The sequence below is a fragment of the Protomyctophum parallelum genome, assembly GCF_964188405.1.
Source record: "Protomyctophum parallelum genome assembly, chromosome: 5".
Taxonomy (NCBI): Eukaryota; Metazoa; Chordata; class Actinopteri; order Myctophiformes; family Myctophidae; genus Protomyctophum; species Protomyctophum parallelum.
The window spans coordinates 15420465-15432586 of NC_139702.1; the positions used below are offsets into that span (position 1 = coordinate 15420465).

The 12122-nt window shown below is 43.8% G+C and overlaps 2 protein-coding genes across 3 annotated transcripts in view; both read left to right on the forward strand.

Annotated features, from left to right (window-relative positions):
- Window positions 1–11917, forward strand: part of LOC310859448 (calpain-1 catalytic subunit-like) — a 27283-nt gene extending 15366 nt beyond the window's left edge. For both annotated transcript variants that reach the window (XM_083765990.1, XM_083765991.1), the window contains 11 exons: window positions 635–646; window positions 997–1208; window positions 2374–2413; window positions 2692–2754; window positions 3255–3312; window positions 3762–3826; window positions 6409–6477; window positions 7216–7294; window positions 9405–9518; window positions 10658–10716; window positions 11256–11917. In XM_083765990.1, coding sequence (XP_083622116.1) covers window positions 635–646; window positions 997–1208; window positions 2374–2413; window positions 2692–2754; window positions 3255–3312; window positions 3762–3826; window positions 6409–6477; window positions 7216–7294; window positions 9405–9518; window positions 10658–10716; window positions 11256–11282 — 798 coding nt within the window. In that variant the 3' untranslated portion in view covers window positions 11283–11917. The remainder of the gene's footprint in view (window positions 1–634; window positions 647–996; window positions 1209–2373; window positions 2414–2691; window positions 2755–3254; window positions 3313–3761; window positions 3827–6408; window positions 6478–7215; window positions 7295–9404; window positions 9519–10657; window positions 10717–11255) is intronic.
- Window positions 4316–5627, forward strand: LOC310859457 (6-phosphogluconate dehydrogenase, decarboxylating-like). The gene has a single exon (XM_083766007.1). The coding sequence runs from the start codon at window positions 4481–4483 to the stop codon at window positions 5504–5506; it is 1026 nt and encodes a 341-aa protein (XP_083622133.1). The 5' UTR covers window positions 4316–4480; the 3' UTR covers window positions 5507–5627.
- Window positions 11918–12122: the final 205 nt, after the last annotated feature.

A 12122-nucleotide genomic window follows, 5' to 3' on the forward strand; every position in this document is an offset into this window, starting at 1 on the left:
CTTTCAGGTGTAAAGGAGCAACTTGGACACTCAGGCATGAAGGAAGCATGAGTTCAAGTCCGTTGCTCTCCCCTTGTCCCCCATATATGGGGACTAGGTTGGTGGAGGGTGTGTAGAGCCCAGGATCACATTAGATGATTGACACAGGGGTGAAAAATGGGTTACAAAATCGTGGGATAAAAAAAATATATATATAAAAATAAAAATAAACATTAAATATACTATACTACTACACTGTAAATCCCTGGAACATGTGACGGGTTTAAACCTAAACACCATGTGTGTAATAATAAAATGCCAAATGTTTATTAATGGTCATAAAATACAGTAGAACACGAGTTCACTCAAACACCTCACGAGAACACCTAGTGTTCAAATTCTAAACACATATATGACTGACTTTGATTGTAAAAACTAAACACGTTTATGTGTTTAAAAAGTGTTACGGGCGATTAAACATGTTCTTCTGTTTATAATCTAAACACTGTGACATGTTTAAAAAGTGTTACAAATATGTGTTTAAAACAGTTTATAACCTAAACGCTTGGGTTTAGTTTTATACATACAGGATATGTTGACCATCGGCTTCGCTGTGTAAGAGGTACAAACATAATGTCTGTCTTCTACTCCACAGATTCCTGAAGAGGTGAGTTCTGTGTGCTGTGCGTGTGTGTGTGTGTGTGTGTGCTCATGCGTGTGCGCGTGCGCGGGGCACTAAAAATTAACTGCCCACCTGCATCCCCTCCCCTCTCTCTATCTCTATTAAACCCTATGGATCCTCTCCTCTCCTCTCCTCTCCTCTCCTCTCCTCTCCTCTCCTCTCCTCTCCTCTCCTCTCCTCTCCTCTCCTCTCCTCTCCTCTCCTCTCCTCTCCTCTCCTCTCCTCTCCTCTCCTCTCCTCTCCTCTCCTCTCCTCTCCTCTCCTCTCCTCTCCTCTCCTCTCCTCTCCTCTCCTCTCCTCTCCAAACCCTATGGAACCTCTCCTCTCCTCTCCAGTATCGCGGCGTTCAGAGCGTCCACCTAAAGAAGGACTTCTTCCTCCGCCACGGTTCAGTCGCTCGCTCCGAGAGCTTCATCAACCTGCGTGAGGTCAGCGCTAGGCTCCGCCTCCCGCCCGGCGAGTACCTGGTGGTGCCGTCGACCTTTGAACCCGGCAAGGAGGCGGACTTCGTCCTGCGCGTTTTCACCGAGAAGCAGCAGGAGGCGCAGTGAGTGGTTTATTAATGTTAACTCACCCAGCAGGAGGCGCTGTGAGTGGTTTATTAATGTTATTAACTCACCCAGCAGGGGCGCAGTGAGTGGTTTATTAATGTTATTAACTCCCCCAGCAGGGGGCCCAGTGAGTGGTTTATTAATGTTATTAACTCCCCCAGCAGGGGGCGCAGTGAGTGGTTTATTAATGTTACCTCAACCAGCAGGAGGCCCAGTGAGTGGTTTCATGATCAGAGCTTCCGTTGCTCCAGACTGTATGACGGAAGCATTTATATTTTACTCATAATCAGAGCTTCCGTTGCTCCAGACTGTATGACGGAAGCATTTATATTTTACTCATGATCAGAGCTTCCGTTGCTCCAGACTGTACGACGGAAGCATTTATATTTAACTCATGATCAGAGCTTCCGTTGCTCTAGACTGTATGACGGAAGCATTTATATTTTACTCATGATCAAAGCTTCCGTTGCTCCAGACTGTATGATGGAAGCATTTATATGTTACTCATAATCAGAGCTTCCGTTGCTCCAGACTGTACGACGGAAGCATTTATATTTTACTCATGATCAGAGCTTCCGTTGCTCCAGACTGTACGACGGAAGCATTTATATTTAACTCATGATCAGAGCTTCCGTTGCTCCAGACTGTATGACGGAAGCATTTATATTTTACTCATGATCAGAGCTTCCGTTGCTCCAGACTGTACGACGGAAGCATTTATATTTAACTCATGATCAGAGCTTCCGTTGCTCCAGACTGTATGACGGAAGAATTTATATTTGACTCACGATCAGAGCTTCCGTTGCTCCAGACTGTATGATGGAAGCATTTGAACATTGCGAGAGTCCACAGTTGGCAACGCCAGACTAGTTTTAGTTTAAGTTTAGTTTTAATTTGAGTCTTTTTGGTCTTTGGGATAAAATTCCATTTAGTTTCAGTCTGTTTTTGTTTTTTTACTTTAATCTAGTTTTAGTCGACTAAAAGTAAATATCATTAGCTTTTAAATCTACAGTTGATTTAGTCAATTATGCTGGCGGGCCGTGAAGTGTGTATTAATTCCTGGTGTGTGTGTGTGTGTGTGTGTGTGTGTGTGTGTGTGTGTGTGTGTGTGTGTGTGTGTGTGCGCGCGTGCGTGCGTGTGCGTGCGTGCGTGTGCAACAGGGAACTAGATGACGATATCGTTGCTAACCTGGAGGAAGAGGTAACCATGACGATCTTTGATCTCACACACACACACACACACACACACACACATAGACACATACACACACACACACACACACACACACACACACACACACACACACACACATACACACACACACACACACACACACACACACACAGACACACACACACACACACACACACAGACACACACACACACACAGACACACAGACACACACACACACACACACAGACGAGTTGTTTTCACGAGTTGTTTTCACCACCATAAAGTGTAATGTTTTGTCCACCAGGAGGTGACAGAGTGCGACATCGATGATTCTTTCAGAGCCATGTTCGCTCAGCTCTCTGGAGATGTGAGTCATCATCATCATCATCATGTCATCATCATGATGTCAGACATCATCATGTTGTCATCATCATGATATTCTAATTCATATCCGTTTAAACGTATACATCCTGAAGACTCGGGCAAATATGGGCACTGTATTTTGCCCGTAAACCACAAGTTTAGCAGCATATACAGTTAATATACGGTAATATACAGTTAATATACGGTAATATACAGGTGTGATTGTGGTACAATTCTGGAGTTTACCGGAGTTTGTTGGAAAGTTTAATGGGAGTTTCCTGTAATATACACATCCGTATTCCATGCTTTTTGCACAGTGTCATAGGCTGAGTTTTCTGTGCCCAGATTTGAAACCATGACCTTGTGTTACAAAGACATGAGTCCTACTGTACCTACTGTGCTATCCTGACACATCAGTTGTTGTTTTGTTAACCCATTCTGACCTGAGATCAGATTCTAAAAACGTCTTCTACATCTTGGTCTGTCTGTCTGTCTGTCTGTCAGGACATGGAGATCAGTGTCAGAGAGTTAAGGACGGTTCTCAACAGAGTCGTGACCAAACGTGAGTTCTGTTTATTATTATTAATAACATATATATTATTATTTAAACATTGACTTGATATTTATTCGTTCATAAGTTATTTATTTTGCCCTGCCGAGGTCTTTCCATTCTGAGCTTTTGTTTTAAGCTGAGAATTACCCCCAATGTCGTGAACCCGGAAGTGAAAGCCATGTATGTAAAATCTCTCGCGATCCGTCAAAGTGAAGGTACTTCCAGCTTCCCTGCGTCGGCTGATCTGAGCGCTGGGAAGGGTTTGTAGGGTTTGATCAGACTTTGAAGATATGGGGGAGCCATACCTTTGGTTGCTTTGAATGCCAGCACAATAATGACATGACAAACAAATATGTGAGGGAGAATTAATACTACTATTTACTATGTTATAATGTATTTCTGATGTACTAATAAGTATTTCTGACGTAGTAATAAGTATTTCTGATGTACTATTACAGACAGAGATCTGCAGACGGATGGTTTCAGCATGGAGTCCTGCAGAGCCATGGTCAGCCTGATGGATGTATCCTTATTACTCTGATTACTTATTACTTATATTACATCATGGTCAGCCTGATGGATGTATCCTTATTACTCTGATTACTTATTACTTATAATACATGATGGTCAGCCTGATGGACGTATCCGTATTACCTTATTACCCTTATTACTATTACTATTACTCTGACCTGATATATGGTCACCCTATGGACAGTTACCCTTATTACTGGCCATAGGGTGACCATATATAGAGTAGGAACACTTCATGACCATATATAGAGTAGGAACACTTCATGACCATATATAGAGTAGGAACACTTCATGACCATATATAGAGTAGGAACACTTCATGACCATATATAGAGTAGGAACACTTTATGACCATATATAGAGTAGGAACACTTTATGACCATATATAGAGTAGGAACACTTTATGACCATATATAGAGTAGGAACACTCTATATATGTATATACACACACAATGGGTCTGCTGTTCGTCTTCAAATCGATAAACTGGTTCCTCTTCTTTAGACTGGGGACATCGTCATTGATGGGGGCAACTCTGAATACAGAGACACAAGACGGCGGTGTAGGAGTCTGAAGGAGAAAGATCTACTATTTGTGGGCAGTGGAGTCAGTGGTGGAGAGGAAGGTGCACGCTATGGACCTTCACTGATGCCAGGAGGACATATAGAAGCCTGGCCACACATAAAGGACATCTTCCAGGGCATTGCTGCCAAAGTCGGAACATCACCATGTTGTGATTGGGTGGGTGACGGGGGTGCAGGTCACTTTGTGAAGATGGTTCACAATGGTATTGAGTATGGAGACATGCAGCTCTGCTGTGAGGCCTACCACTTGATGAAAGATGTCCTGGGCATGGACCATGATGAAATGGCAAAGACTTTCGACAACTGGAACAAGACAGAATTGGACTCCTTCCTCATTGAGATCACAGCCAATATCCTGAAGTACAAGGACTGTGATGGGGAACATCTACTTCCAAAGATCTGCGACAGTGCCGGACAGAAGGGGACAGGGAAGTGGACTGCCATCTCAGCCTTGGAGTATGGCACACCTGTCACCTTGATTGGGGAGGCTGTCTTTGCGAGATGTCTGTCTTCTCTGAAGGATGAGAGAGTGCAGGCCAGCAAGAGCCTGTCTGGGCCCCAGGGAATGAAGTTCAGTGGTAGCAAGACTACCTTCCTGGAGGACATCAGAAAGGCCCTCTATGCTTCCAAGATAATCTCCTATGCCCAAGGCTTCATGCTACTGAGACAGGCAGCCAAGGAGTTTGGCTGGAGCCTTAACTACGGTGCCATCGCTCTGATGTGGAGGGGAGGGTGCATCATCAGAAGTGTCTTCCTGGGGAAGATCAAGGAGGCGTTCGACAGGGACCGTGACCTTCAGAACCTGCTGCTGGACCACTTCTTCACTAATGCAGTACGAGAGTGCCAGGAGTCATGGCGCAGGACCGTGAGCACAGGCGTCCAGCATGGCATCCCCATGCCCTGTTTCACCACAGCACTTTCCTTCTATGATGGGTATAGACATGCTGTGCTTCCAGCTAACCTTCTCCAGGCCCAGAGGGATTACTTTGGAGCACACACGTATGAGCTGCTGTCCAAGCCTGGCCACTTCATCCACACCAACTGGACCGGTACTGGTGGAAACGTGTCATCCTCTTCCTACAATGCCTAAAGGTGGAATTCCACATCTAGTCTGCAAAATAAAATGATAAACAAGACTGAAGACCATGTGGGCAGCTGCCTACGAAAGAATGTCCATTACACATTCCTTCTCTCTAGAAAAGCCTGAATATTTTAAGACCCAAAATATTTCACTTGAAAACCCCCTGAAGTACAACTTGTATTTTATTGAAATACTTAAAATTATATTGTTAGGGTTAGGGTTTTATTCATGAAGTGGAATCATTTTACGTATACATGTGTACTCAACCACTTTGAATTAATGGAATGTGTTCTGATATAGGGCATTTTTCTTGCCAGTCAGTAAACAAGGTGGCAAAACGGGGGATGGTCTGGGCTATCAAGTTAGTCGTCACCAGTCACGTTTGGCTCAGAGTTCAAAAGGTGTATTAGGCTAAATAAAGACTTCAATCCCTTAAAAAATTAAAAAAGACAGCCCCCCTGTAAGGCATCAATTATACTAGGTATATGGAGTTATATGGAGGTATATGGTGCGCATGCGCCGGCGTGGCATGGTGCGGTGAAAACCTGTGGCTCAAACTTAACACAAAAAGATAGAAAATACGAGTTATTACTAAGTAAATTCGCTGCGTATATGAGTGAATAATATGGCAGGGCAGGGAGGCCATGCCACAAGGCAAAGAGACAAAAAAGACAGCCCTAGTGTAGTACATATTGTGTATTTGTACATCAGTGTAGTACATATTGTGTATTTCTTTAACAGTGTGTAGTACATATTGTGCATTTCTTTAACAGTGTGTAGTACATATTGTGTATTTATTTAACAGTGTGTAGTACATATTGTGTATTTCTTTAACAGTGTGTAGTACATATTGTGTATTTCTTTAACAGTTTGTAGTACATATTGTGTATTTCTTTAACAGTGTGTGTTAGAAAGACGGCAGTGCGAGGCTGGGACTGATTGAGTTTCAGGTTCTGTGGAACAAAATCAGGAAATGGCTGGTGAGACACGCACGCACACACACACACACACACACACACGCACACACGCGAACACCCACTCACCCACACACATAAAAGGAAAGCAAAGGTACTATGTTTACCCAGGGTAACTGGACTAAGCTCAATAACTTGTTTACAGCCAGGCCCTGCTCATAGAACATTTCATGGTAGGGGTTCAATGCCTTGCTCAAGGGCACTTCAGCGGTGGTCATTTTAACGTGCCGGTCCGGGGATACGAACTAGCGACATTCCGATATCAAGACCGCTCCGCAAACCGTTCAGCCACCGCATGCCCACGTTCAATGTAAATATACATAGAACAATGTAAAATAAGCTACGTATATGAAATACACATGTCGCAGCAGAACAAAAACACAACTAATATTATTATGAGCAGTTTCACACGTTTTACTCAAATTGTCCACTTTTTTAATGCTTTAACTCTGGGCTATATCTGGCGCCACCGCTTAAACCTCATCCCTAAACTTATTCGCCATTTTTTACTATTTAAAAAAATCTTTTTTAAATAGTTAAAATAGCTGATCTACAAGCTCACAACGTAGTAGATGTAGATCTGCTAGTTGAACTATTTTAAAATGATTTTCAAAATAGTAAAAAAATGGCAAATAAGTTTAGGGATAAGGGATAAGTTTAGGAATAAGGTTTAAGGGTGGCGCAAGATGGAGTCCTGTGTCTGTTTGAGTAGTAATCAGAGTAAATGTACTCCGTTACTTCTAGGGAGTATTCAGGGAGTACGATCTGGATAAATCTGGATGTATGAGTTCCTACGAGATGAGACTGGCTCTGGAGAACGCTGGTAAGTGTGTGTGTGTGTGTGTGTGTGTGTGTGTGTGTGTGTGTGTGTGTGTGTGTGTGTGTGTGTGTGTGTGTGTGTGTGTGTGTGTGTGTGTGTGTGTGTGTGTGTGTGTGTGTGTGTGTGCATGTGCGTGTGCGTGTGCGTGTGTGCATTTTCAGAATGTATGGATGCTGGTTGCCAGATGTGTGTTTTGAAGGATGCTGGTTGCCAGATCAGGGGCGGAGCTAGCGGGGGTGTAGGGGGGGTGGTCACACCCCGGCCCGGACCTCCTGAGGGCCCGGGCTGTCAGCTGACCGATTGACGATTTTTTACACAGTCACTCACGACTGATAAAACCATCAGATAAAACCTGATAAAACCCCCGCGAATCCCGCAATTAACCAGATACAGAGCTTATATAGCCTATGTAATAGCCTACACTTAAGCAAAATATCATGTCTGATGAGAATGTACTGCGCTGGACTGTACAAGCACCGTGGAGTCTGTCTCAAGCCCACCACACACCGGCTGCGTCCGCCGCGCGGCGCGGACACAGCCGCCTCCATTATTTTCAATGAACCTAACGCACACCGGCTCCGTCCGCCGCGTTGCGCCGCGGCGCCTGGCGCGCCGATAGAACCCAGTTCTATTTTCCAGGCGGCGCCGCACGGCAACGCGCCGCGCCGCAGACGGTCGCAGACGGTGTGTGTCGGGCTTCACACTCTCTCCAACAGACATCCTCAGCCACGCTCCAAAAGTGCAGCACCTGTCACTCATTAGTAGGCTAATCACTCTGTGAGGATTTAGGAGTGCATATGTGTGGATAACTTCCTTTTGTCCACAACGGACTGTTTAGATTCTAAACCCCTTCTTGTTTCTTTTCCCTGTGTGCGATCACTCAGAAGGTGAAACAGAACACAAAGATGAGTAGTAGCCTATTTATTTTTTAACACACTGACGCACGCACCTCTCTCTCTCTCTACGTCTCTCTCTCTCTCTCTCTCTCTCTACGTCTCTCTCTCTCTCTCTCTCTCTACGTCTCTCTCTCTCTCTCTCGTGTGTGCACTGCTGCGCAATGTCACAGACACAGGCGCGATCAATAATATATAGCATAAATATAATAGGCAAAATATAGCACTTTCCCTCTATCTGTGACTGTGATCAGCTCCTCACACACAACTCCTCTCTCAAATTAGCAGCAACTGTTTGCGTAAATGTTTTTTTTTTCCGTCGGGGGGGGTGCTGTTGAGAGTTAGGTCAGGTTCGGTGAGGCTCACACCCCGGCCCGGGCCAATGTTGTTCCGCCACTGTGCCAGATATGTGTTTTTAAGGATGCTGGTTGCCAGATGTGTGTTTTTGAGAATGCTGGTTGCCAGATGTGTTTTTAAGGATGCTGGTTGCCAGATATGTGTTTTTGAGGATGCTGGTTGCCAGATATGTGTTTTTAAGGATGCTGGTTGCCAGATGTGTGTTTTTAAGGATGCTGGTTGCCAGATATGTGTTTTTAAGGATGCTGGTTGCCAGATGTGTGTTTTTAAGGATGCTGGTTGCCAGATATGTGTGTGTTTTTCAGGGTTTAAGCTCAACAACAGACTGTACCAGATGCTGGTTGCCAGATATGTGTATGTTTTTCAGGGTTTAAGCTCAACAACAGACTGTACCAGATGCTGGTTGCCAGATATGTGTGTGTTTTTCAGGGTTTAAGCTCAACAACAGACTGTACCAGATGCTGGTTGCCAGATATGTGTGTGTTTTTCAGGGTTTAAGCTCAACAACAGACTGTACCAGATGCTGGTTGCCAGATATGTGTGTGTTTTTCAGGGTTTAAGCTCAACAACAGACTGTACCAGATGCTGGTTGCCAGATATGTGTGTGTTTTTCAGGGTTTAAGCTCAACAACAGACTGTACCAGATGCTGGTTGCCAGATATGTGTGTGTTTTTCAGGGTTTAAGCTCAACACCAGACTGTACCAGATGCTGGTTGCCAGATATGTGTGTGTTTTTCAGGGTTTAAGCTCAACAACAGACTGTACCAGATGCTGGTTGCCAGATATGTGTGTGTTTTTCAGGGTTTAAGCTCAACAACAGACTGTACCAGATGCTGGTTGCCAGATATGTGTGTGTTTTTCAGGGTTTAAGCTCAACAACAGACTGTACCAGATGCTGGTTGCCAGATATTCTGACGGAGAAACCATCGACTTTGACAACTTCACCTGCTGCCTGGTGAAACTGGAGGCCATGTTCAGTAAGTACTGGTTTATTACTGGTACTAGTTAAGTACTGGTTTAGTACTGGTACTAGTTAATCACTGGTTAATTACTGGTACTAGTTAGATACTGGTTAATTACTGCTTTATTACTGTTTTTTTATTTTTTTATTGATTGAAATATTTATTAACAGTTTGCAGAATAACAGTACATTTCAAGCACAAACTCAATACAAAGACTGTTAACTGTGAGTGGACGACCCAATAAAAGCATTACACTTGTTTAACAGGGTCCACCTTGTTCAATTCATCAAAACATTTAGAGACGTACAAATATACACTTCTATATAGTTAAAGAACAGAACAGGATTTCATCATAAAGGAAGCAAAAAGGGAAAAGAAACATATACAGTGAGGGGAAAAGGGCGGTTCCAGATTTTACAGGGGCCAGTTTCGAATTGCAGCCGTCCGTAGGTGCCCTTTGAGAGTGGTTTTGAAGGAGTCAAGGGATTCGCATGTCTTAATGACTGTTGGTAGGGCGTTACACATTTTGGTGGCATAGGAGCGAAAATAAATTAGACCCTTGTTTGTGCCGAATCTGGGTTGTACATGGTTTGGTAATAGTTACTAACTAGTTACTGGTTTATTACTGGTACTAGTTAGATACTGGTTTATTAATGGTACTAGTTACTAGTTAGCTACTGGTTTATTACTGGTAATAGTTACTAGTTAATTACTGGTACTAGTTAGATACTGGTTTATTAGTAGTTAATTACTGGTACTAGTTAGATACTGGTTTATTACAAGTTAAAGAGAGAGAGAGCCGTGATTTTTTTCCACCCTAAAACATGATCATCAGGTATTATAATATAAGGAGGAAGAACTTTTTCAAAAAAGTGTACAGTATTTGTTAAAATGTTGTTTTTATGTTTGCCTGGTGGGTGGTGATGGGTGGTGATCCACCTGAACTGAAGCCACACCCACAGCTGTAGTTGTATGTTGTTGGATTCTAGGCTTATTCAGGGTACATGTATGTTGGATTCTAGGCTGATTCAGGGTACATGTATGTTGGATTCTAGGCTGATTCAGGGTACATGTATGTTGGATTCTAGGCTGATTCAGGGTACATGTATGTTGGATTCTAGGCTGATGTATGTTTTTAATGTTTCTTTTTTCAGAGGCATTTCAACAGTTAGATCGGGAGAAAACTGGGACGGCACAACTTAACATCACTGAGGTACGCACGCACGCACACACGCACGCACACATGCACGCACGCACGCACGCACGCACGCCCTGTTGTCCCCCTCTGGGGCTCTGAACCTGCCTGGCCGCATCATCAGCGGCGCACATCGCACCCGACGTGCAGGCCTGCGCCGCAGAATTAGAGCAGATCTACAAGCTCACAACATGTCACAGCGTGACGTGTTGTGAGCTTGTAGATCGGCCATGCCGCCGCGCAACAAAGTAGAATTATACACACAATGGAAACCAAACGTAAACAAGCTGAACCCATGCATGTAGTTGAGTCTGAGTGCAACAGCCGCTCCGCTGAACACATGTATGTAGTTGAGTCTGAGTGCAACAGCCGCTCCGCTGAACACATGTATGTAGTTGAGTCTGAGTGCAACAGCCGCTCCACTCACAAACAAAACCACTCGTCACTAGGCTGTGTCATGTGACTCATGTCATGCATGTGACTGTGTGGACAAAAAGAAGGTTGAGCGGTGTGGGGACCACTCCTCTACATGACCATATTTGGTGTTGTGTCTACAGTGGCTCTACATGACCATGTGTGGCTGACCGAGCTCTGTGATTGGCCGGGACCTCTACGAGTCAACAGGAAGTAGATGACAGCAGCAACCTCTGGGTGCTCTCTCTCTCTCTCTCTCTCTCTCTCTGTGTCTCTCTCTCTCTCTCTCTGTGCCTCTGCAACGACGCTGCAATGCCATGCCTGACCTGTAGAGGGAGCACTAGTAGCAACAGTTAGCATGATGACGCTCCACATATATTAATATCCATAGAGATTAATTTACATTATTATAATGAGTGTACGTTACGCTCCACTAATAAACTATTAGTCCACTAATAACCATCAAATGTAACTATTTTTAAACTACCTTCACCGCCAAAATGTATTATTAATTTTTTTTTGTATTTATTTATTTATTATTTATTATTTATCATTTGTAAAGAAAGAAAGAAAAACTGACCTACAAGCTCATAGTGCGGCACTCGGTGCCGCGCTATGAGCTTGTAGATCTGCTATTTTGCAACAGCTAAAGCATATTGAGCATAACACGATGCTTAAAACACCAAAAGGGATTCCCGCCATGAATGGGTTAAACACTGCAGTAATGATGATGTTACTGATGATGTCATTCTGTAGAACACTTTGAATATTAATTAAATTATGAAAAAATAAAAGATAAAAGGTGTGTGCGCGTTCTCTGTCTCCTATTGGTTTATCAGGAATGGATGTGCTGTCTGTCTCCTATTAGCCTCGGAAACCCAGACGTTTTTATTTAAGTCTGGGTCCGAGTCCACTTCAATCTGTCATAGAGTAGTCTGGGTCCGAGTCCATTTCAATCTGTCATAGAGTAGTCTGGGTCCGAGTCCACTTCAATATGGCATAGAGTAGTC

Excerpts from the sequence above, each read along its gene's own strand:
- LOC310859457 (XM_083766007.1), top strand. The coding sequence starts at position 4,481 with ATGCCAGGAGGACATATAGAAGCCTGGCCACACATAAAGGACATCTTC.